Source organism: Mobula hypostoma, chromosome 14, assembly GCF_963921235.1.
Source record: "Mobula hypostoma chromosome 14, sMobHyp1.1, whole genome shotgun sequence".
Lineage (NCBI taxonomy): Eukaryota > Metazoa > Chordata > Chondrichthyes > Myliobatiformes > Myliobatidae > Mobula > Mobula hypostoma.
Genome location: NC_086110.1, coordinates 6,935,353 through 6,962,052, shown reverse-complemented (window position 1 = coordinate 6,962,052; position 26,700 = coordinate 6,935,353). Strand labels below are relative to the sequence as shown.

At 43.1% G+C, this 26,700-nt stretch overlaps 1 protein-coding gene across 2 annotated transcripts in view; it reads left to right on the top strand.

Annotated features, from left to right (window-relative positions):
* Nucleotides 1–26,700, top strand: part of LOC134356075 (RNA-binding Raly-like protein) — a 1,565,186-nt gene that overhangs the window by 1,468,856 nt on the left and 69,630 nt on the right. The window contains exon 10 of one of the 2 annotated variants that reach the window (XM_063066636.1): nucleotides 4,908–4,975. The exons of the other annotated variant lie outside the window; for it this stretch is intronic. Within the exon in view, the coding sequence (XP_062922706.1) occupies nucleotides 4,908–4,946 (39 nt within the window). The 3' untranslated portion in view covers nucleotides 4,947–4,975. The remainder of the gene's footprint in view (nucleotides 1–4,907; nucleotides 4,976–26,700) is intronic. 2 annotated transcript variants of the gene reach the window in all.

Below are 26,700 nucleotides of genomic sequence, written 5' to 3'. Positions count from 1 at the left end.
CTATGATTTCTGAGTGTTTAGTAAACCAGGGCTTAGTTAGGGATAGGACTGTCAATATTGCTTTGTGTGGGGCAAGTCATGTCTCACTAACTCAGACCATCAAGCGACATCTATGGTGGGAGGGGTGGGAAAGAATTGTTGATGTTTCAGGTCAAAACCCTGCATCAAGTCTGAGAGTAAAGGGGGATGTTAGCCAGCATAAGGAGTTGGGAGGAGGGGTGCTCAGACAGGGGCCAGTAGGTGATTGGTGGATTGAGGACAGGTAAAGAATGATAAGCAGATGAAGCATGGTGGAATTGGGAGACAGAGATAGGTGGGTGATAAATGGAGTCAAGCATAAACAAAGGCGCTGGGCCTGGTGGGGTGAAGGTGGAGGCAGCTGCTGCAGGGTGATAAATAGAGACATAAAGGCCATGAGCTGTGGAATCTGATCAGTAAGGGAGGCGACCATGTTGTAGATAGTATACATTGTGCCTCATGTGCACTGGTGGGTGAAGGGATTAAATGTTGTCATTGAATACCTGTCTGAAGCAGGAGGGAGGACTGTATAGCGAGGAGTTGTGGGACTGAATGCTAGTCCATATTTCACTAATATTAAACAAAGTCCAATACCAATGGTATTGTATTAAAAGAAATAAAGAAAGAACAATGGATGGAGACAGAATGTCTTTGACACCCCAGACATATTTGTTAATCAATTTTTCAATCATTTTGAAACATTGAACTGTCTGATCCAATCTGATGCTCCCAGTTCATCTGCTGACTAGTTTCATATTTCTGTTCCTTAAATTCCCATAGAACGCACATGCAGTCATCCTACATTGTTGGCTGCAAGCCGTTGCAATGGAGTATCATTGTGTCATGCTAACCATTGCAGCTCACACGCTATCAGCTCAGTTCATGGAAGCCGCTGTGTGCAGTAGGTAGATACCTGTATGTGAGGAGCTGGGAGGCTTACACTGACCAGCACTGTCATATCCTGTTTATTTGGACAGTTCCTGTAAGAAGCTAGGTATGCAAGTCTGTTTTGCATCTGGTGAGCTTTCTGCTCCTGGTGAAGGTTACGTAATTGGGATGACAGTACAGCTGAATGTGTCAGCTCACAATTAAAGGGAACAGGAGGAGGCTTTGGCCCACCTAGTTTGTGCCAACCAAGAAGCCAACTTGAACTGCACATCTCTTGTATGTGTTCAGCACTCAGCGGCCTCTTTATTAGGAACCTCCTGTTGCCTTTCTGTCCACTTGAACCAGTCTGGCCATTATCTTCTGACCCGTCTTATTAACAAGGCACCTTGCCCACAGAACTGTTGCTCAGTGAATGGTTTTGTTTGTGCACCATCCTCGATAAACTCAAGACCGTTGTGCATGAAAATCCCAGGAGATCTGCAGTTTCTTGGATATTTAAACCACTCTGTAATACACCAACAATCATTCTACATTCAAAGTCAATTAGATCACATTTCTTCCCCATTCTAATGTTTGGTCTGAATAACAACTGAAGCACTTGTCAATGTCTCTATGCTTTTATGCACTGAGTTGCTGCCACATGATAGAATGATTAGATATGTGCATTAATAAGCAGGTATACAGGTGTACCTAATAATGTAGTCACTGAGTGTATAATGCTTCAGTGACATGACTGTCTATGTGTCTTTCTGATTGCTTCTTAAATTCTGTATCCATGTATCTATCTCATTGCTTCTTAAATTCTGCTATAGTATTTGCCTCCACTGCCACCCTAGTAGCACTGTCTAGGTGCCTACCACTCTCTGTGTAATCAACCTGCTTCATACATGCCCTTCAAACTTTACCCCTGTCAAATTAAACCTCTAGTATTTAACATTTCTTTCAAATTTGCAGCTGCAATTTCATTTTATTAATTTTCATTTACATGGCTCTATATGTACTCTTTGCCTCCCCTGAAAGTAACAGCGCACAGATGATGTCTCCTTGTATGGTAACACAACATTTGCAAGTAAATTCCCAAGATCAGAGAACAATTCAACACAACCATTTGCCTCCTTCCTTCAGAGTCATTGAACATTTTGACCGTAAGACATAAGAGCAGAATTAAGCCATTTGGGCCCATGAATCTGTTCTGGCATTCCATCATGACTGATTCATTTTCCTCTCAATTCCATTCTCCTCCCTTCTCCCTGTAACCTTTGATACTGTTGCCAATCAATAACCTACCAACCTCCTCTTTAAACATACCAAAAACTTGGCCTGCACAATAATCACTCATTGATGAGTTCAGTCTGTTCTAAATTTGCTTCAAGCTGGTAGCATACTTCCCTTGAAAAACCAACTCGCAAAATTATAGCATAAAAATGGCAAGAATCGTAAAACAAATGCATTTGTAAAATTACTGTGAAATAACAAAAAATAATGACCTGGCCACCAGAGATCAGCCATGACACATGAATTACACATGTACCCTACTCAACAATCCTTCCCATTGATTCAACTTTACATGCCAGCCTTGTCTCAGAGTCCAAGGTTTGTGTGTTCTAGTCATGGTGTAGTACAGAATGGAGAGAGGTCCTTCAGCCCAATTCATCCATGCTGACCATGGTTTCGCCAAGCTAGTCCCATTTGTTAACATTTCTCTAAACTGCTGTTACCCAAATGTTGTTATTGTACCTGCCTCAACGAGGCCATCATGGAACCTTCGCAAAACTGCCTGGACTTCCCCCTTCCCCCATCCCTGAACCCTCATTGATTTCACTGGAGAACAAAGACAAGCAAGTAAATTGGGTGGTATTCAACGGGGTCTTTTAAATCCTTCAATGTGTTTGCAAATTACTCACACTTTGAGCGCTGTGACCCAGCGGCACGGCATATCAGTCACATTTAAAATGTATTTAATAAAGAGCTGATCTCTGCCTTTGATGATTCCCCACTGATTTAAATGTTAGGCCATAATTTCTCCTTCACACGGATTGTCAAATCTGCAGCCTGCGGCTATTAAGATGAGCTTTCATCATTAGGGCAATTTGCAGAGGAAATTGTTTTTGGTAGATAATGAAAGGTAGGGTTCATAAAGCATTGCATGAACTAAAATTAAGTGACTCTTTCCCCCTGTGAGACTGTTTTATTTCTTCAGTCAATGCTTGACTGTTACATTTAGAAGCGCTTCACCTGCTCCTTTCCTCCAGGACTTTCCCTGTACCCTCAGGCTCACTGCTGTTATAAACATAGAACATCAAACATAGTACATTGAACCTAACAGCACAGCACAGGCTCTTCGGCCCACGTGTTGTGCTGATCTTTTATCCAACTTTAAGATCGATCTTAACCTTTCCATCCCACATTGCCCTTCAGTTTTCTATCATCCATGTGCCTATCTGTCGCTTAAATGTCCTGAATGTTTCTGCCTCTACCACCACCCCTGACTGGATATTCCATGTACCCACCACTCTCTGTGTAAAAATCCTACCTCTGACTTTCCCGTTACACTTACCACCAATTACTTTAAGATTATGCCCCCCTGGTATTAGCCATTTCTGCGCTGGGGAAAAGTCTCTGGTTATCCACTCAATCTATGCCTCTTATCACCCCTCATTCTCCTTCCATCCAAAGCAAGAGTCCAAGCTTGCTCATCCTTTTATAATAAGACATGCTGTCTAATCCAGGCAGTACCCTGACAAATTTCCTTTGCATCCTCTCTAAAGCTTCCACATCCTTCCTATAAGGAGGCATCCAGAACTGAACACAGTACTCTGTGTGGTCTAACCAGCGTTTCATAGAGTTGCAACTATACCTTGCAGCTCTTGAATTCAATCTCCTGCCCAGTGAACCAACACACCATATAAGCACACGTCTTCTGAACAATCCTATCAACTTGCATGGTTAATTTGATGGATCTATGGACGTGCACCCCAAGATCCAGCTGTTCCTCCACACTGCTATTAACCCTGTCTTCTGCCCTCAAATGTGACCTTTGAAGAGTCAATGTCAGTGTCCAATGCCTCCACTCTAAGCCTGAGCCTCAATTCTCCCAATCAGCTGGGTGAGGAGTGGGGAGTGCAGGCCTTTAACATGGCTGTGGTGAGGAGAGGTCAAAAGCAAACAGACTTAAGGGCAGGACCGAGCAAATGCCCAGGGTTGCATAGAGCCAGAGGAGAAGAATTGCCCATTGGCTGCTTCCCATTTCCATCTCAGTCCAGGAAGGCCACAGACAAAGGGTAAAGGCAGGGGGTGTGGGGTTATGTGGGGTGGGAATCCCATTGTCAGCCATTGCCGTACCTCTGGAGGATAGAGAATGGTCCCAGGAGCTGAAGGTGATGGAGAGGCAGAGGGACAGGATGCCTACTGTTAATCCTAGATGGTTAGTGCTAATAACTTCTCAGCTCCAGTGACATGAGCTCAATTTTGAACACGTGGAGTTTGCACTCTCCCCCCGATGCTCTGGTTTGCTCCCATGTCCCTAAATCCTAGAGATGTGCAGGTTGGTAGGCCAACCGGTCGCTGTAAATTGACCAGAGTGTAGGACTTAGAATACTGTATATAACATTACAGCACAGTACAGGCCCTCCAGCTCACGACGCTGTGCCGAGGTTGCAGCCTGCTCTAAGATCAATCTAACTCTTCCCTGTTTCTATTTGTAACTGGGTGGCTGGAGAGATGGGGAGATTTGATAGGCATATGAGAGAGGTCAGGTAAATAACAGCTGATGTGAATGTACTGGGAGATAGCTTAGACTTGATGGAGTGAATGACCTTCTCCATCATAGTACAAGTATCGCACTGTATTCCATTTCTGAGTCACATCTCAGTCGCGTCAGCGTTGGGTGTGATTTGAAGCAAAGCCCCCTGATTCGGGCTTCAAATGTATCTGTCAGGTGTCCTGTGCATTAACTGTGCTCTTTCTCCCCCAATCCTCCCCTCACCTGTTTTTTCTTCTAGATGAATAACCACACTCCGAAAACACCCGATACACAGTAGAAACAGCCCTTGTGAGCAGCAGGGTTCAGGTTCGTGCCATTTTCCTGTTGCCAATTAGCTGATCTATGTGGTGTTTGAAGGGTAGGTGAGAGGATTATTCACTTTACCTTTAAGTTCCCTGGCTGTGTTTCCAGACCTGAGGTAGATGGTGGCAGTCAACATCACTGTACACAGACAACACTGAGTCCAGTCACCACTGCTGACTCTGACAAAGGCATGGATTGAGTTACGATGATCTCTCAGTTGTTACTTTGGACCTCTTCTCACAACTGGGACTGGCTCTGAGCTTTGCTCTTGTACATTAGAGCCATCATGGCTATAGAAGACCCTTCCCCCCAAAATGGTGAGACAAAGACTGGGGAGATCTGCCTGCACATTGTCCATGCCCTCCTGGCCTATCTAAGAGCCTCTTAAATGCCCCTCTCTTATCTGCTGAATGTTTAGTGGTTTCTTCCACTCCCCACCACCTTCTAGTCCTTCAACAAGGCAGAACCCATGCTGCTCCAAATCTTCAGCACAAGATCCAGCCGCTCCAAATCTTCAGCCCAGTGGGGTGAATGAAGGACAGCTGTCATGTGTGTCGGCTTCAGAAGGGGTTCTCAGACTCGAGCTGCCTGCACTGATGGAAGTGAAGCAAACTTCATAGGCTCTCTTCTGGTCTTCTGAGCTGTTCTGTGTGGTGCCCCACCATCTATTTTATGTTTTAACCTGTAAGTCTCACTTAGTACCCTCTGCCCTATACTCATGGAACACAGACCTTCAGCTCACAATTGTGTGCCAACCTTTTAACCTGCTCTGACATCAAGGAGGGAGGGAAATCTCATTGAGCTCATCTATATCCATGTGTGAAATAAGTCACCAAGGATTCTCTGGACAATTTTGAGCAATATTTGGCCCCATATCTAAGGAAAGATGTGCTGGCCCTGGAGAAGATACGGGACAGTTCCCAGGATCCTGGGAATATGAACAGCACTTGATGTCTCTGAGCCTGTACTTAATGGTGTTCAAAATGAAAAGCAAGGATCTCATTGAAACCCCACCAGATATAGAAAGGCCTGGATAGAGTGGCTGAGAGGAATATAGGATCCCAAATAGAGTGGATGAGGGGAATACAGGATCCCAGATAGAGTGGATGTGGGGAATATGGGATCCCGGAGAGAGTGGATGTGGGGAATATGGGATCCCAAATAGAGTGGATGAGGGGAATATAGGATCCCGGATAGAGTGGATGTGGGGAATATAGGATCCCGGATAGAGTGGATGTGGAGAATATGGGATCCCGGAGAAAGTGGATGAGGGGAATATAGGATCCCGGATAGAGTGGATGTGGGGAATATAGGATCCCGGATAGAGTGGATGTGGGGAATATGGGATCCCAGAGAGAGTGGATGAGGGGAATATAGGATCCCGGACAGAGTGGATGAGGGGAATACAGGATCCCGGATAGAGTGGATGTAGGGAATACAGGATCCCGGATAGAGTGGATGAGAGGAATATAGGATCCCGGATAGAGCAGATGTGGGGAATATCGGATCTCGGATAGAGTGGATGTGGGGAAATACAGGATCCTGGATAGAGTGGATGTGGGAAGATGTTTCCAGCAGGAGAATATAGGATCCAAGAGCACGGGTTCAGAATATAGAGATGACCCTTTAGAATAGAGATGGAGGAATTTCTTCAGGCAGAGGATGGTGAATCGTGAAATGCGTTGCCAATGTGATCAGTGGAAGCCAAGTCAATAGTTCTATTTAAGGCAGAGACAGATAGGTTCTGAAGTGATAAGCGATAAGAGTAGCGGAGAGATGGCAAGAGAGAGAGGAGTTGAAAATATCAGCCACGAATAAACAGTGGATACAATGGGCTGAATGGCCGCATTCTGCTTCTACACCTTATTTACCTCATTTCTGTGTTGTGAGATAGGAAACACAAAGCATAGAAAAGTTACAGTATAGGAACAGACCCTTCTTCCCACAATGTTGTGCCAAACTAATTAAACTAATCCTTTCTGCCTGCACACAGTCCCTGTTTCTCCATTCTCTGCACGTTCCTGTTCCTCTCTAAGAGCCCCTTAAACACCACTATCATACCTGACCCTGGCTACACATCCCAGGCACCCACCAGCCTCTGTTAAAATGTACTTGCCCCACACAGCTCCTCTGAACTTTCCCCCTCTCACTTAAATGCATGCCCTCTTTTATTGGACATTTCGACCATGGGGAAAAAGGATACTTACTGTCTAATTATGACTGCCATAGTTTTATAAACATCCACCAGGTCTCCCCTCAGTCTCCGCTGCTCTGGAGAAAGAATCCCTAGTTTGCCCAACCTCTCCTTGTAGCACCATGTCACACACTGCCTGTGAGAATTTATGCATTATGGAAATAAAATAGATACCAGATATCAAATTTGTAAGTTCAAAGTAAATTTATTATCAAAGTACGATTATGCACCATGTACTACGCTGAGTTTCATTTTCTTGCAGACATTTACAGGAAAATAAAGAAATATGATAACATTTACAGTACATAACAAAAACTGACAAATATCCAATGTGCAAAAGAGGGCAAACTGTTCCAATAATTTAACAAAGTAAATAAATAATACTGAGAACATGGGTCGTAGAGTCCTTGAAAGTAAGTCAAAAGGCTGTGGAATCAGTTCATTGTTGAGGTGAGTAAAGTTATCCATGTTGGTTCAGGCACTTGATGGTTGAGGGATAAAAATTGTTCTTAAACCTGGTGATGTGGAATCTAAGGCTCCTGCACCTCCTGCCCAGTGGTAGCATTGAGAAGAGATCATGGCCTGGATGATGGAGTCCTTGATGATGGATGCTGCTTTCTTGTGCTAGCTCCCCTTATAGATGAGCTCAATGGTGTGGAGGGTTTTACCTGTGATGGACTGGGCATCTATAGAAGTTTGTCAACGTGTTATGTGACATGCTGAATTGGTGCCAAGCTCTAAGAAAGTTGAGACGTTGTCATGCTTTCTTTGTGGCGGCAGTCATGTACTGGTCCCAGGAGAGATCTGATTGCCTGTGAAGTAGACTGTGTTGTACTGAGGATTGAAGGCGGTTATACTGTATAAATGCGGTGTCGTCCTTAAAATATGCAGATAACCATATAATGGGCTGACTGGACCTACAAGTGTCCTGCTGGTGAGGCAGTGGAGACTTTAGAACACCAGCAAGAAAATCAGGAGTCACTTGGGATGAACACTGAGTCAATGAGGGGAGATTTGATTGAGGTTTACAAATGGATGGATGAGATAAAGTAAAGGCAAGCAGGCTCTTTCCACTGAGGTTGAGTGGGACTAGAACTAGAGGTCATGAATTAAAGGTTAAAAGGGTAAAGGTTTAAGGGAATTTGAAGGTGTTGGGGCAGAAGTGATTGTGGTTGTTATTATTAAGGAGAAGGTGCTTGGGAAGCTGAAAGGTCTGAAGGTAGATAAGTCAACTGAACCAGATGGACTACACCCCAGGGTTCTGAAAGAGACAGCTAAAGAGATTGTGGAGGTGTTAGTGATGAGCCTTTATTTCATTTTTAAAATCTTTTTATTGATATATAATCTTCTACAGCCTTAAAATTGTACAAGATTTCAGCAAATTGATATATATACAGTTAATAAAGCTGAAGAAAAAAACTTATCAAAAAAGAATAATATATGGTAATGAAAAAAAATATTTTTTATAAAGAAAAGAAGGAAAAGGAGAACCCCAACTACTAAAAGAAACAAAAACAGTAACTACAAGAGAAAGAAAAAGAAAAAAGAGAGGGAAAAAAACCATTAGGAACCAACTCCCGGAGCAATAAGTCTTACAATCATCTATACATATAAAGATGAAAAATCATCAACCGCCAATTCACATTTATATAAAATTTGATTGTAAGGAAACCATATAAATTAATTCAAATTAAATGATAATATTTGGCAAAAGAGCCCTATCTTCTCTCGAAATTGAATCGAGGATCAAAAGTTCTACTTCTAATTTTTTCCAAACTAAGACATAACATTACTTGAGAAAACCATTGAACTAATGTAGGGATAGAGGTATCTTTCCATTTCAATAAAGTAGCCCTTCTTGCCAACAATGTGACAAATGCAATTACATGTTGGTCTGAAGATGAAATACCCTGAATATGATGCGGAACTATTCCAAATAAGACAGTCAATGTATTAGGTTGTAAATTAATTTTCAGAGCTTTAGAAATTGTAGAAAATAAAAGATTTTAATGAAGAACATGACCAGAACATATGTGACAAAATGGCTACTTCAGTTTTACACCTATCACAATAGTTGTCTATGTTAGGAAATATTTTGAATAGTCTCTCCTTTGTTAAATAACGTAATGAGCCTTTGTGATCGATCAATAGATTCTGGAATGGTTTCAGAGTACTGAAGTATTGCAAATTTCACTCTACTCTTTAAGAATGGAGGGAGGCAGAAGAAAGGAAATTACAGGCCTGTTAGCCTGACTTCAGTGTTTGGGAAGATGTTGGAGTCCGTTATTAAGAATGGGGTTTGGGGGTACTTGGTGGCACATGATGAAATAGGCCAAAGTCAGAATAGTTTTCCTTAAGGGGAAATCTTGCTTGACAAACTATTCGAGTTGTTTGAAGGAATAGCAAGTAGGATAGACAAAGGAGAGTCAGTGGATGGTGGTTACCTGGATTTTCAGAAGATCTTTGACAAGGTGCCACACATGAGGCTGCTGAACAAAAGTGGCTGTGGTATTACAGGAATCATACAGACTCAGATAGAAATTGACTGACCGGCAGAGGGCAAAAAGTGGGAATAAAGGGGGCCTTTCCTGGATGGCTGCTGGTGACTAGTGGTGTTCTGAAGATGTCGGCGTTGGGGCCGCTTATTTTCATGTTATATGTCAATGACATAGATGACAGAACTGATGGCTTTGTGGCTGATGAGACCAGCTTGCCCACCCAGTTATACTGCTGGATACTTGGTCCGGCCATGACATAGGAAACTCAGTAAGAACAGGGATGCCATGTGAAGGCATTGCTATGGGCACAGTAGTGTAGGGGGGGCATATGCAAGTGACCTCCTGCATGGCAAGTCAAACAGTGATCATTGCACTGGAAGGGAGAGGCTGAGGAAGAGGTTTTGTCTTCCTTGATTGAACAGGATGTCCAGTCCAGGTCTCACCCGTACCCATTGAAACCTATTGAATATTGAAAGGCCTTGATAGAGTAGAGGTGGAGAGGATATTTCCTATAGAGGGTGAGTCCAGGATCAGATGACACAGCCTCAGAATAGAGAGACGTCCATTTAGAACAGAGATGAAGAGGAATTTCTTTAGCCAGAGGGTGGTGAATCTGTGGAATTCGTTGTCACTCATGGCTGTGGAAGTCAAGACATTCAGTATATTAAGAGCAGAGATTGATAGGTTATTGATTAGTCAAGATATCATAGTTACAGGGAAAAGATTGGAGAATGGGGATGAGTGGAATAACATATTAGCCATGGAGCAGACCTGGTGGCCTGAATGTCCTTATTCTGCTACTAGCTCTTATGGTCACATGGTTTTGTGGTCCAAAGCTTTCCTATTCACATACCTTTCCAACTGTCTTAGGCAAAGTCCCATTTTGGTGCAACACACACAAATGCTGGAGAAACTCAGCAGGTCAGGCTGTGACTATGAAGTGAAACAAACAGTTGTTTCAGGCTGAGACACTTCATCAGGACTGGAGATGGCATGGGCAGAAGCCAGAATTTAAAAAATGGGGGGTGGGGGGGGAGAACAAGTTGACCAGGTGAGGTGGGTGGAGGGGAGGAAATGAAATGATGTGAGAAGCTGGGAATTTTTACCGCATCTGCAGAATCTCCTGTATGCCTGTTTTGGCGGTTTGGGTCAGTCAATAGACAAAAGAAGGGTAGGAATGGCCGAGGATCAGAGGAATGGACACAATACGCGGACTGTGGAGGAACAGTGCATTCAGACATGTCATGGGCCTCAGCGAGGTGAGTGTTAGGTAAAGCATAAAGCACTAGAGGAAGTCAGTGGGTCAGGCAACATATGTGGAGGGAAATGGACAGCCGATGTTCATGGTTGTTCATTTGGATGAGGAGTTGGTGGTATAGAACTGGTCAGAGCCTAGAGCCATCACAGGCCCTTCAGCCTACCTAGTCCATGCCAACCAAGATGCCTATGTAATCTAATCCCATTTGCCTGTGTTTGGCCATGCCCTTTCCTATCCATGCTCCTGTCCAAATGCCTTTCATATATTCTTGTTTTACCTTTCTCAGGCAGCTCATTCCATAGACTCATCGCCAACTGCATGAAGAGACTGTGCCTCAGGTCCTTTTTAAATCTCTCTGCTCTCACTTTAAGCCTATGGCCCCCTGGTTTGTGATTCCCTTTCCCTGGGAAAAAGTTGATGCACATGCATTAGATAAGGCTCAACAGGCCAAGTCACCTTGAGAAACAGAGTTAGCATGTCCCACTTTTCCGCTGCACCCTCCTCACAATAAGGACCAATGCTCCACTCACTAGCCTTGATCAGGCTGCCTCCAATGTGCTTCATGGGTTTTGCAAGGCAGGTCAACAATTATTTTGATCCTGGGTGCCCCACTCTTCTTTGGTCCTATGACATAAGACAGGGGTCCCCAACCTTTTTTGCACTGCGGACCGGTTTAATATTGAAATATTCTTGCGGACCGGCCGACCGGGGTGGGGGGGGGGGGTTGGGGCGGGGTAGGGTGGGGTTGCCAACGAACAGGAGTAGCAGTCAAATGCGTTGTTTACACAAAAGACTACAATGACCATGAAGCATTGCGCGGGCACCAATGTGCATGCGCGTTGTGACCTACCGCGCCCCCCCCCCCCAAAAGCAAATCCTTTTTGGAGATTCTGTTCGTGGGGGTGGGTGTTAATCACTACTGGAATATAGGTGATAAGTGGGTAATACACTCAATTTTGTTTCTAAAAAGGATTATCTACGAATTTAATATTAAACACAGAGGGCATATTTTCCTCGCATGGATATAATGATAAGTCAATTATCAGGGGAGCTTGAAGTGTTGAACGAACTTCCAGTAGAAGTGGCAGAAGCAGGTTCGGTATGATCATTTAAAGAAAAATTGGATAGGTATATGGACAGGAAAGGAATGGAGGGTTATGGGCTGAGTGCAGTTCGGCGGGACTAGGTGAGTAGCGTTCGGCACGGACTAGAAGGGGAGAGATGGCCTGTTTCCATGCTGTAATTGTTATATGGTTATATGTCAATAGCATCATAACATTTTAAGTATCGTTTGGACATTAAACGCACAGCACATATTTTCCCCGTATGAATATATAAAATCATTACAACACACCAATATCGCTGAATCAGCGGGAGCCCTGGGCTTGTTTCCCTGCAACAAGACGGTCCTATCGAGGGGTGATGGGAGACAGCGATACTCGAAGGGGGTTCCTGATGTTCAGTCTATTCCGCAGTTTAGTTTTCGTTGCATTCATTGCAGAAAACTCCGCTTCACAGAAAAATGTTGGAAATGGAAGCAACGTTTTCAGTGTTTTCGTGGCTATCTCAGGATATTTAGCCTTGACTTTGATCCAAAATGCCGACAGAGATGTTATGTCAAACATACTTTTCAGCCCGTCGTCATTTGCAAGCTCGAGGAGTTGATCGCCTTCCCGCCCTGACACGGATAACGCGCGGGTCATGACCTCGCATGCGTAAAGGCTGATCAGTGGCCGTGACAGGGAACGAGGAAAGGTGCAGCTGACCAAATCATATCGCTTCCTCGCGGCCCGGTAGCGCATGCTCTGCGGCCCGGTGGTTGGGGACCGCGGACATAAGACATAGGAGCAGGGTTAGGCCACTTGGTCCATCAAATTTTCTCATGTCTGATTCTCCTGCCTTCTCCCTATAACCTTTCATGCCCTTACTAAGCAAGAACCTATCAACCTCCACTTTAGATATACACAATGACAATCACAGCCGTCTGTGACAATGAATTCCAGAGATCCACAAACCTTTGGCTGAAAGTATTCCTCCTCATCTCTGTTCTAAAGAAACATCATTTTATTCTGAACCTCTGGTTCTAGATTCATCCACTACAGGAAACATCCTTTCCACGTCCACTCTGTGTGGTCCTTTCATTATTCAAAAGGTTTCAATGAGATCCCCCTTCATTCTTCTAAACTCTAGCAATACAAGCCCAGAGCAATCAAATGCCCCTCGTACATTAATCCCTTCATTCCAAGGATCATTTTTGTGAACCTCCGCTGGACGCTCTCCAATGCCAGCACATCCTTTTATAGACATGGGGCCAAAATTGCTCACAATACTCTGTGCAGTCTGACTAATGCCACATAAAATCTGAGTTGAAACATTAACTCTTTTCCTCCTTCCGCAGATGCTACCAATCCTGCTGAGAATTTCCAAAGTTTTCCATTGTTATCTCAAAGGATTGGGACATGGGAATCAAGAGAGAGGGTAGCAGTGGGGAACTGTGGTGGTGGTGGTGGGGAGCTGTTGGCGCAGAGTAGTGGAGGGGTCAGAAGAACATAAGGTAATGAAGCTCCCACTCCAATTTTGTGCTGGGAAGACCTACTTGTGCGAGGATTGACCAGTTAAAGTCATGACCAGAACAACTCACGTTTTCATGCACATGCCCTATCTTTTATTTCTTCACTCTTGTGTTAATTATCTGCACTATTTGTCCTCTTTTGCGGGTTGTTGGTCTTTGTTGTGTGTAGTGTTTTGTGGATTCTGTTGTATTTCTTTGTCTTCCTGTGAGAGCCTGCAGAAAAATGAATCTCAGGGTTGTATGTGGTGTACGTACCTTGGTAATAAATTTACTTTGAACTTTGAACTCAGTCTGGTTCCCTACAATATTTCAGAAGGAAAACTGGATAGGGAATGAAAATGTCTTGCACATTCTTGAATCTAGGGACGTATTATTAGTGCACAAGGATAACTTTTGCCCTATCAGATTTCTGGAGTGACACACTTCATTTGTTAAAAATTGATTTCCAATTGTATAAAACTGAAATAAACAGCACCATGCAATTGACTTTCTCAGCTGTGACATTTCGGTGGATTTCACAAAATCTCCATGGAAATTTAGCTTTATGCATCATAAAGCCAGGAATAAACCTGTGGTTTAATATTGCTGCAGGCTGTCAAGTCCGCCTGCCGCCCTGTCAAACCTTGGGATTGCACTGAAATAATTCCCATCTGGAACTCTCCTTGCTCCCCATGGTCCTCAGTCTAAAGTGTGGGAGTGGCCCTGAGTGGCAAAGGGATCTTGGTGATCCTTGCTATTGTCAGTGAAATAGGAAACACATATCAATGTCTAAGAATATCCTGGTGAGCTGCCTCAATGACTATCGTCCAGTAGCACTTACACCCACAGTGATGAAGTGTTTTGAGAGGTTGGTGATGAAAGATATCAACTTCTGCCTGAGAAACGATTTAGATTCCACTACAACACATCCACATCAGATGCCATTTCATCGGCTCTTCACTCAACCCTGGAACGTCCAGACAGCAAAGATGCTCTTTATCAACTACAGCTTGGCATTCAATACCATCATATAACCATATAACAATTACAGCACAGAAACAGGCCATCTCGGCCCTTCTAGTCCATGCCGAACTCTTACTCTCACCTAGTCCCACCGTCCTGCACTCAGCCCATAACCCTCCATTCCTTTCCTGTCCATATATCTATCCAATTTAAATTTAAATGACAACATCGAACCCGCCTCAACTTCTGCTGGAAGCTCATTCCACACAGCTACCACTCTCTGAATAAAGAAGTTCCCCCACATGTTACCCCTAACCTTTTGCCCTTTAACTCTCAACTCATGTCCTCTTGTTTGAATCTCCCCCATTTTCAATGGAAAAAGCCTATCCACATCAATTCTATCAATCCCCCTCATAATTTTAAACACCTCTATCAAGTCCCCCCTCAGCCTTCTACGCTCCAAAGAATAAAGACCTAATTTGTTCAACCTTTCTCTGTTACTTAGGAGATGAAACCCAGGCAACATTTTAGTAAACCTCCTCTGTACTCCCTCAATTTTATTGACATCTTTCCTATAATTCGGTGACCAGAACCGTACACAATACTCCAAGTTTGACCTTACAATTTGAACATTACATCCCAACTCCTATACTCAATGCTCTGATTAATAAAGGCCAGCATACCAAAAGCTTTCTTCACCACCCTATCCACATGAGATTCCACCTTCAGGGAACTATGCACCATTATTCCTAGATCCCTCTGTTCTACAGCATTCTTCAATGCCCTACCATTTACCATGTATGTCCTATTTTGATTAATCCTACCAAAATGTAGCACCTCACATTTTTCAGCATTAAACTCCATCATCTTCTCAAAACTAATGAATAAGCTTCAAGACCTTGGCCTCAACATGTCCTTATGCAATTGGATCCTCAATTTTATCACTTGCAGACGCCTGTCAGTTCGCATTGGCAACATCATCTCCTGAACAATTTCCATCAGCAAAGGTGCACCAGAAGACTGTGTGCTTAGCCCCCTGCTCTACTCACTTTACACTTATGACTGTGTGGCTAAACACAGCTCCAATGCCATATTTAAGTTTGCTGGTGACACCACAGTTGTTGGCCTAATCATAGGTGGTGACAAATCAGCATATAGGAGGGAGATTGAAAATGTGGCTTTGTGGTGCCATAACAACAATCTCTCATTCAGTGTCAGCAAGACCAAAGGGCTGATTATTGACTTCAAGAGCAGGAAACCAGAGATCCATGAGCCAGTCCTCGCTTGAAGCTCAGCGTTGGAGAGAGTTAGCTTCTTTAAGTTCCTCAGTATTTTCATTTTGTAGGATCCGTCCTGGGCCCAGCAAGCAAGTCCAGTTATGAAGAAAGCACGGCAGGGTCTCTACTTCCTTAGGAATTTGAAAAGCTTTGGCATGACATCTAAAATATTGAGAAACTTCTATAGATATGTGTTGGAGAGTATATTGACTGGCTGCATCACAGCCTGATATGGAAACACCAATGCCCTTGAATAGAAAATCCTACAAAAAGTAGTAGATACGGCCCAGTCCATCGTGGGAAAGCCGTCCCCACCACTGACGTCTACATGAAACGTTGTTGCAGGAAAGCAGCATCCATCATCATGAAATCCCACCATCCAGAACATGGCTCTCTTCTTGCTTCTGCCATCAGGAAGAAGGTACAGGAGCCTCAGGACTTGCGTCAGCAGATTCAGGAACAGTTATTAGCCCTCAACCATCAGGCTCTTGAACCAGAGGGGATAACTTCACTAAACTTCATTCACCCCATCACTGAAATGTTCCCACAACTCACTTTCAAGGATTCTTCATCTCATGATCTTGATATTTATTGCTTATTTATTTAATAATATCATTTCTTTCTTTTTGTATTTGCACAGTTTGTTGTCTTTTGCAGATTAGTTGAATGCCTAAGTTGGTACGGTCTTTCATTGATTCTATTATGGTTAATATTCTATTATGGATTTATTGAGTCTGACCACAAGAAAATTAATATCTGGGTTATATATATATAATTTGATAATAAATTTACTTTGAACTTTGAACACTTCACCATTCACCAGTCTTTTATACTAACAGCACCGATCATTAGATATTGGATCCTGTTTCAGCTTAAGCAAATACCGCTTAGAATCAGCATGTCATACAAGCCCTTCAGCCCATCACATCCCTGCTGAACCCTTTTCTCTATCTAAATTGTCCATTTGTCTACAATAGTATTATATCCTTCTACACCTTATCTATTTCAATACCTAGCTAAACATCTCCTAAACATGGTATTTGTTTCCACCACCTCCTCTGGCAAATATTAACTGACTCTCTATGTGAAAAACTCATCTCTCAGATCCTCTTTAAAACTCTTTCCTCTCACCCTGAGCTATGCCTTCTATTTTCTGACATTTCTACCATGAGCAAAAGGTTCTGGCTGTCTATCCTGTAAATACGGTCACTCCTCATCCTCCTTCAACAACACAAGCTCAGACTATGCAATAGCTAAAGTCCTCCAATCCAGGCAACAATCTGGTGAATGTCATCTTAACTCTCTCCAGCACAACTACACCTTTCCTATAGTTTATACTGTGGTGATCAGAACTGAATACAGTATCAGAATCAGAATCACTGACATACATTGTGAAATTTGTTGTTTTGCAGCAGCAATACAGGGCAATCCATAAAAAAACTATAAATTACTATATATATAATTAAATAAGTAGTGCAAAGGGAGTAAAAATAGTGAGGTAGTGCCCTCATAGTTCAGTTCATAAAACATGGAGTATGTGTCTTCGGACGCCTGTACCTCTTCCCTGATGATCGCAATGAGAAGTGGGCATGCCTTGCATAATAGGGGGCCTTAGTGATGGATGCCGCCTTTCTGAGGCGTTGCCTTTCGTAGGGTCCTCGATGTTGGGGAGGCTTGTGCCCACGATGGAGCTGGCTGGGTCTGCAGCTTTTTCCAATCCAATCCAGCACATTAGTCCCTCCATATAAGACGGTGATGCAACCTGGGTGACGTCTGAGCAGTGATTTTGAGCTTGTCCTCCAGAGATGTTAGAGACATCTATAAGCTTCTCCAACAGACCTAAATAGAATAAGACTACAAATTGTTTATCTAGTAAGTAGCGTCAATATGTAAAGAGTGTTCTAAATTTAACAATGCATACGAATATTAATGATACAATTGAAAATAATTCTGTCTATTTTCCAGCTTTGTATGATTACTCAGGTCCCAGTAGACTTTGAATAAATGGTTTAGTGGATTGGTCTAAAAAGATAATAACTTTCAATTTCCTGTAATTCAATTGATGTGTTGAAGTTATTGTTGGATTAACACCAGCACAATAAATTTCACTCCGCAATGATTCATTGAGGGAAGATTCCGAGGAAGGGATGCCCTCCGAAAATGCTGCCTCCCCTCCCTCTACAGCCAGCCTCATGAGGTGGTCCTTAAAGACCATTCTAGTCTGAGGAATGGGAGGGATTTGGTGGCAAAGATTGGGTGGGAGGACTGGGTTAGAAACGATTCCAAAATGGACGTTGGATCTTTGGACACTATCTCACTTTTTAAAAAATATACAGTATTTCTGTTTTTGCACATTTTTAATCTATTCAATGTACGTAATTGATTTACTTGTTTATTATTATATTTTAATTTTATTTATTTATTATTATTATCTTTTTCTCTGCTAGTTTATGTATTGCATTGAACTGCTGCTGCTAAGTTAACAAATTTCACATCACATGCCAGTGGTAATAAACCTGAATCTGATAGTATGAGTGGAGTAAAAGTGTGTGCTGCAGGCAGTGTATGACCCAAGGGAACATTATTCATTAGGTGCAAACGTGAATCTTATTTTAGCCTTCACAGCAAGAGGATTTGAATGCAGGAGCAACACACAGAATGCTGGGAGAACTTAGCAGGTCAGGCAGCATCTACGGAGTCTGTAGAATCACTTGTGTTTATTCTTTGAATACCGATTTCCAGTTGTATGGTCAGGTTTACTGTCACGGGCATTGGTGACATCCGTTAGTCTCGCGAGACCATGGATCTGCGCCTGGAAAGTCTTGCTTCAGTTTGTGTTAGAGCAGCGTCTGTTGTGGCTGTAGAGGCCCACACGGGAGTGACAGTTTCGGCTGCAATGACTGCACTTGAAGGCACTGTCCTCCATTGTTATCTTGGTGCTGTTTTTCCGACGAGTGCGCTTTTCTTCAGCAGCAAGACTCAGCTTCTCTTCTCCTCTTTTTAGACCTCTGCGTAGTTCCAGCCTCCAGTGAGGGCGATCGCTTGCGATGTCCTCCCACCTCTCGACGTTCATTTTCAGTGACTTCATGTCTCTCTTGCAAACGTCTTTGAAACGAAGATGGGGCTGCCCTTGTGCTCTCTTGCCGGAGGCCAGTTCCCCGTACAGCAGGTCTTTCGGGATCCTCCCGTCTGACATACGGTGTACGTGGCCCAGCCAGCAGAGACGGTGTTGTTGGAGCAGGGTGAAGAGGCTGGGTATCTGGGCGCGGGCCAGGACCCCATTGTTGGTGACTCGGTCAGTCCACATGATGTCCAAGATGCGTCTCAGGCTGCGAAGGTGGAAGGCGTTGAGACGCTGCTCTTGTCTGTAGTAGAGGCTCCAGGTCTCGCTGCCATAAAGCAGTGTGCTGAGGACGCAGGCCCTGTAGACTGCAACTTTGGTGTGTGGCATCAGCTTTCTGTTGTCCTAGACTCTCTTTGCCAGCCTGGCGAATGTTGAGGCTGCTCGTCCGATCCGTCTGTTGATCTCGGGGTCTAGGGAGAGGCTGTCTGTGATGGTGGAGCCAAGGTATGTAAACTGGTGAACTACCTCCAGCTCGTAGTTGTTGATGGTAATGGCAGGGGGGTGCTCAACACCATGACCCAACACTTTGGTCTTCTTCAGGCTGATGGTCAAGCTGAAGTCCTGGCGGGGTCTTGAGAAGCTGTCCATGAGGCGTTGCAGTTGCTCTTCAGAGTGTATTGCCAGTGCCGCGTCGTCTGCAAACAACATGTCCCTGATGAGTACTTCACGAACCTTGGTTTTTGCCCTCAGCCAGGACAGACTGAATAGCCTCCGGTCTGATCTGGTGTGGAGGTAGACACCATCAGTAGATGTTCCAAAGGCGTGCTTCAGCATGACTGTGAAGAAGATGCCGAACAGGGTGGGGGCAAGCACACAGCCCTGCTTCACACCGCTGCGGATGTTGAAGGCCTCCAAAGAAGAGCCGTCAAACTGAATGACGCCCTTCATGTCTGTGTGGAGCAAAGACAACCACTCTACGTCGCTTTCATTGACGTTATGAAGGCTTACGACCTTGTGAGCAGAGACGGCCTGTTCAAAATCCTCGCCAGGATTGGTTGTCCCCTGAGGCTCCTCGGGATAGTTCAGTTATTCCACACATGTCATGGGCATACACAGAGAATAAAGGCCATGAAAATCAGCTCTTTGTATATTACAAACATCACAAATATAAGTTAACGTAACTTAAACATGCAGTAAACACTTTGCTTTTGCTCTGTAACATTGTCATTTAGACCAGTGTCTCATCATTTTTAGGGATTGCCTGATGCTGCTTCCTGGAAGCCAGGAGCCAGGACTCTGTTTTGAAGGTAACAGTAGAGTGAGAGGGACACTGGGCTGTGAGATTACAGCCTAGGTTGGTGCATATTTCTGTAGCTGCCCATGGTCCACGGTATTTCAGGAGTGTCTCATTTTGAGCCACTGGACAACTCTGAGTCTATCTCACTTAGCACACACTTCAAGTCCAAGTTCAAGTTCATTGTGTTGCAGGCATATAGTTTTCCGGAGCATTACAGACATGACAAACATGAGTTAACATAAACTTATTAACATAAATTATACAGAGAGATTGAGAGAGAGAAAAAGGAATGGACTGTATTTCCAAGGTAGTGTTGGGGTGTCAGTGCAATGGGGCAGGGAGTTCAAGGATTTCTTGCTACAGTTCTGGGGAGCCTTGGGGAGAGACATTTGGAGCACTGTGGGTGGTTTTGATCTCCTTACCGTAGAGTGGGTATTCCCACCACAGGGAGCACCTTCTCTCACAAAGGTGGTGAATCCCTGGAATTCTCTGCTTTCATGGGTGGTGGAGGCCGAGATCATTAAATATACCTGACGTGCAGATAGATAAAGTAAATATTTGAACTACTGGGGAATTGAGTGTGATGGGGAACTGGCCCAGAAGTGGAGTTGAGGGCAGCATACATCAGCTGTGATCATACTGCATGGCAGGCTAGAGGGGCCGAATGGCCTGCTCCTTGCTCATATTTTCTCTGTACTGGTGGAATTTACCGAAGATTCACCACAGGTGGCAGTGCTGCTGTGTGGGGAGAGATTTGGTTGACCCGGTTTGTACTTGTCAGAGGATAGAAGAACAAGGCCGAGATTTAGGGCCAAGAAACTTCTCCACTCAGAGCGTGGTGAGCCTAGGGAATTCAGAATGCAGATGGATGTGAAAGCCAAGTCACTGAATATGTTTAAGGAGATCAATACATTTCTAGATGCAAAATATTTAAAGGGGTTTAGGGAGAGTTTGGGAATATGATATTGAAATAGATAATCAGCCACAATCTCAATGAATGGTACATCAATCTCAAAGATCACCAGAATATGTGGTGACACTTGCGGGCTGCTCTCAGCACATCTTTAGATGTTAACACAAATGACACATTACACAGTGCATGTGATTCATATCTAAATGACACATTACACAGTGCATGTGATTCATATCTAAATGACACATTACACAGTGCATGTGATACATATCTAAATGACACATTACACAGTGCATGTGATTCATATCTAAATGACACATTACACAGTGCATGTGATTCATATCTAAATGACACATTACACAGTGCATGTGATTCATATCTAAATGACACATTACACAGTGCATGTGATTCATATCTAAATGACACATTACACAGTGCATGTGATTCATATCTAAATGACACATTACACAGTGCATGTGATTCATATCTAAATGACACATTACACAGTGCATGTGATACATATCTAAATGACACATTACACAGTGCATGTGATACATATCTAAATGACACATTACACAGTGCATGTGATACATATCTAAATGACACATTACACAGTGCATGTGATTCATATCTAAATGACACATTACACAGTGCATGTGATACATATCTAAATGACACATTACACAGTGCATGTGATTCATATCTAAATGACACATTACACAGTGCATGTGATTCATATCTAAATGACACATTACACAGTACATGTGATTCATATCTAAATGACACATTACACAGTGCATGTGATACATATCTAAATGACACATTACACAGTGCATGTGATACATATCTAAATGACACATTACTCAGTACATGTGATACATATCTAAATGACACATTACACAGTGCATGTGATTCATATCTAAATGACACATTACACAGTGCATGTGATACATATCTAAATGACACATTACACAGTGCATGTGATACATATCTAAATGACACATTACTCAGTACATGTGATACATATCTAAATGACACATTACACAGTGCATGTGATACATATCTAAATGACACATTACACAGTGCATGTGATACATATCTAAATGACACATTACACAGTGCATGTGATACATATCTAAATGACACATTACACAGTGCATGTGATACATATCTAAATGACACATTACACAGTACATGTGATTCATATCTAAATGACACATTACACAGTGCATGTGATACATATCTAAATGACACATTACACAGTACATGTGATTCATATCTAAATGACACATTACACAGTGCATGTGATACATATCTAAATGATACATTACACAGTGCATGTGATACATATCTAAATGACACATTACACAGTACATGTGATTCATATCTAAATGACACATTACACAGTGCATGTGATACATATCTAAATGACACATTACACAGTACTTGTGATATATATCGAAAACTGAAGAGCCAAATGGTCTATGCTCTCTCTGTTTCAATGAAGAAATATAATTGGAGGGTGTGACACTGTAGCCATACCTGGGACATAAGTGCAGACAGACAGGGTAGGGAAGTAAACTTGCCAGAATATAAGATGCTTTGGAAGGAATTGGTGATGAGGAGAGTGATTAAGGATGATACAACTTCCGTGGTGAGAAGGGAAGAAAGAAGGAAGGGAGAATTTATAAATAGAATTATGAAGCAAGAAAGCATTTGGAACTTTCAATCCCTTTAGCAATTGCTGAGTGATAGAGTGTATAAATCCAGAAACTGGGCAAGTAAATAGGAAAGTCTATACAGTTTTAACAGGGAATTTCATTCCACATAGATTGAGGTCAGCTCGTGTCAGGAAAGTGTTGAAATTCTTGGGTGTGCTTATTTGTGTGTAAGTCCTAGATCTGTCAACGAAGCAGACAAATAGCTTTTTGACATTTGAAGCATCATATTTAATTGAGTGGGGCAGCACAGTAGCATAGAAGTCAGCATGACGCTTTGCAGCGCCAGAATTCGGAAGGTCAGGGTTCAATTCACGCTGCTGTCTCTAAGGAGTTTGTACGTTCTCCCTGGGGGCTTCTTCCAGGTGCTCCGGTTTACCCTTACTTTCCAAAGATGTACAGGTTATGGTCAGTAAGTTGTGGGTATGCTATGTTGGCACCGGGAGCATGTGTTAGTCGTTGACACAGTCCACTGTATGTTCTGATGTTTTGGTATATGTGTGACAAAAAAAATCTTAATCTTAATTAGCTGCCTAATAGTGCATGGCCATTTGCTGAAAGGTGGATTTAGTGCAATGTTTAAAAAGGGAAAAATGCAGAACAGTTACCAATATTGTCGACCTGTCTGGGAGGAGTGGTAAACCAGGTGAATTGCTCAATGAATTAATTGGCAGCATAAGCTGAATGGCAGATCTCCACGACATTAGAAGGGCTGGACCTAAGGGTCCAGTGCCCAGAAGATGGAATAATTTGCACTTTTTTAATTGTGTGATTTGCATATAAAATCACCTTTACACATGGTTAGATTGTTCCTACCTTCATCCTGGGGTGAAAAATAAACCATTGGGCTTTGGAACTCAACAAGTCTGACATCAGACATGCCTCTCAGGACATTATGCAACCAACCAAAGCCATTTCTGCATTAATTGCTGGTACACCTGCATTCAAGTAGTGGTGAACTAAGGAACAAATTGAGCAGTAGGTCCTCTTGGCAACTTGCCCATTGCCTCTGCCTGACACATTTGGCCCTTGTCAATGATCACAGTATCCCTATATTGTGAGTTTCATTGCAGGGTGCAGCAGTCACTGCCTCTTTGTAGGTCCTGTAATAATAGCAGATTGGGGACCATGCAGTTCTCCACTCTCCATTTTCCCTCACCTTCATGGCAGTCTTTCATCCCTCTGCACTGTGGCTGACATGGAGAGTGTAGTGCAAGAGCTGACACACTCCACAGGCAGCTGCCATGGGGAACACCAGGTAAACAATTGCCTATTAGTTTCAGGTGGAGACAGCTTCAAAGATGATTTTACTTGGCACCAAACCAGAGGTGCCTGGTCTGGACCCACCACTCAGCAGTTCCGGTTACCTGGGTTCAGTCCCACTCTCTGATGCTGCCTGTGTGGCGTCTGCAGCTTCTGCCTGAGACTGCGTGAGTTTTCATCAGCTGCACGGGTCTCCTCTCACAACCCAACAACTTGTGGCTCGGTAGGTAGTATTTGGAAATGTTTAAGGCAGAGCTTGATAGATTCTTGACTAGTCAGGGCATGAAGGGATACGGGGAGAAGGCAAGAGGTTGGCGCTGAGAGGGAACTAGATCAGCCATGATGAAATGGTAGAGCAGACTTGATGGGCCAAATGGCCTAGTTCTGCTCCTATCTCTTATGATCTTATGGTTAGTTGACTGTTGTAAATTGCCCCTAGTGTGCAGGTGAGGGGAAGAACAGAGGGTGAAGTGACACATTTGTGAGGAAGGTTAAGTGAGATTCAGAAAGGATTAGTGTAAATGCTTGGTTGATGGCATGGATTTGATGAGCCGAAGTTTCCGGGTTGGGCTGCACCATTGAGTTTGTTTTTTGATGTCTTTTGACTGGGTACAAGCATCACTACCTTAGTGTGTACAGAATGGATGAAGTCCATGAAGCACCTTCAATAATTCCAGAAGACTGAAGTAGGGTAAATACTGAAAGGCTTTTATTCGCAGTAAAACGTGACCTCCATGCTGAGTGTCTGCCCCTGGTCTGCGGGGGAGGAGCAGGGCGAAATCACCTTCATTCAGGGTGGGAGGAGCCACAGGGGCAGTCAGCAGAGGGGCCTGTCCAGACAGTTAACCCAGTTACAACATCTATACATGGTTTACCACAGTCCAATTATCTGAGTAATTAATTTTACTTGTCAAGGAAGTCCACCTCAGGATCTAAAGAGTCAAAGAACATCCATCAATCAAAAGTAAAACATACCAAAATAGGGTTGCATAACCAGAAAAGATGCATAGGTCAATCAAATATTGGAGAACTTTTATATTTGCAAGGAACAAAGAAAAAAAGCATGAAAAAAGAACTTTTTTTGAGATATTTTGGCAAAAAAGTTGGCCTGGAGCAACATGGATTAGGAAACTGATGATGGTGAAAAATTGGGAAATCGCCAGCGTGTTAAATAATTATGTTGCATCGATATTTGCAGTACAGTGTGTAATCTAAAGAAAGTAATATCAAGGACAATATTCCTGTAAGAAAAGTAATAGCAGTAGAGAAAATAATGGCACCCAAGTGTGACAAGTCCCCAGGGCCAGGTGGTTTCCGATGCAGCATTTTCAAAGGAAATCTTTGTGTAAGGAAAAAATAATTAAATTTTTGATGAATGCGGTTACTGAGGAAATTGGCATGACAGAGCATTTAAGATCTGAGGCAGGTCAGCTATGATTGTATTGAAGGGTAGGGTTCGGTTGAGATGCCAGCTTGCCTGTACTTTTTCCTGCTTCCATGGTTTAAAACATAGAACCCAAAACAGGGAACATAGAACATTACAGCCCAGTGGTGGCCCTTCAGCCCACAATGTTATGACAACCTTTTAACCTACTCAAAGATCAATCTAACCTTTTTTGTCCTTGTAGTTTCTTTACTCTGCCTGCAAGGATTCTACATCTTTCAAACCTATGTCGCATCTTTCTAAGGATTTGTTTTCATTTTTTACCAACAGAGCCAGCGCTCCCCTCTGCCTAACTGCTTGTCCTTGTGATACAATATGTATCCTTGAATGTGAAGCTTCCAACTATGATCTTCTTTCAGCCACAACTCGGTGATGCCCACAACGTCTTACCTACCAATCTCCAACTGCGTTCCAAGTTCATCTACCTTATTCCATATTCATTCCATATTCCATGCATTCAAAAGTAACACCTTCAGTCCCGTATTCATCACTCTTTCCAGTTTTTTCGCCATGTTACCAGAAGTTAAATTTTTATCCCTTTCAAAACTTTTTGGCTTTTTATTTATTTTGAAAATTTCCTCCCCTGGAGACTTCTTCCCTTTTACTTTATCCTCACTTTTCCATTTGTTGAGCACCCCACCCCCCCACAAACACTCCTTAGTTTAAAGAACTATCCACAGTCCTAGTTATGCCATTTGCTAGGAATCTGGTCCAACAGTGCTCTCCTTTCCCCAAACAACAGGAATTCTGCAGATGCTGGAAATTCAAGCAACGCACATCAAAGTTCTCCTTTCCCCAATACTGGTTCCAATGTTCCCCAAACTCAGATCCACTTCTCCCACACCAATATTTGTGTCATGCATTTATCTCTCTATCTACCAATTGCAAAAAGACAGAATGTACGGTGATATCCAAAAAGAAGGAGAATCCTATATGCATGCTGAGAATAAATGGGGAAGACATAAAACAAGTACAGAACTTTTGCTACTTAGGAAGCTGGGTGACATCAGATGGCAGGTGTGACATGGACATCAAAAGAAGAATAAGGATGGCAAAAGACACCTTTACGAGAATGAAGAGTATACTGACCAATACTAAACTAGGCATGACAACCCACCTCAGAGTACTGAAATGTTATGTTTATCCAGTAATGTTATATGGCTCAGAATGTTGGACAATATCTAGTAACATGAGGAAACGAATTGAAGCAGCAGAGATGTGGTTCTTGAGGAGGATGCAAAGAATATCATGGACAAAATGAATATCTAAAGAAGATGTCACGAACAGA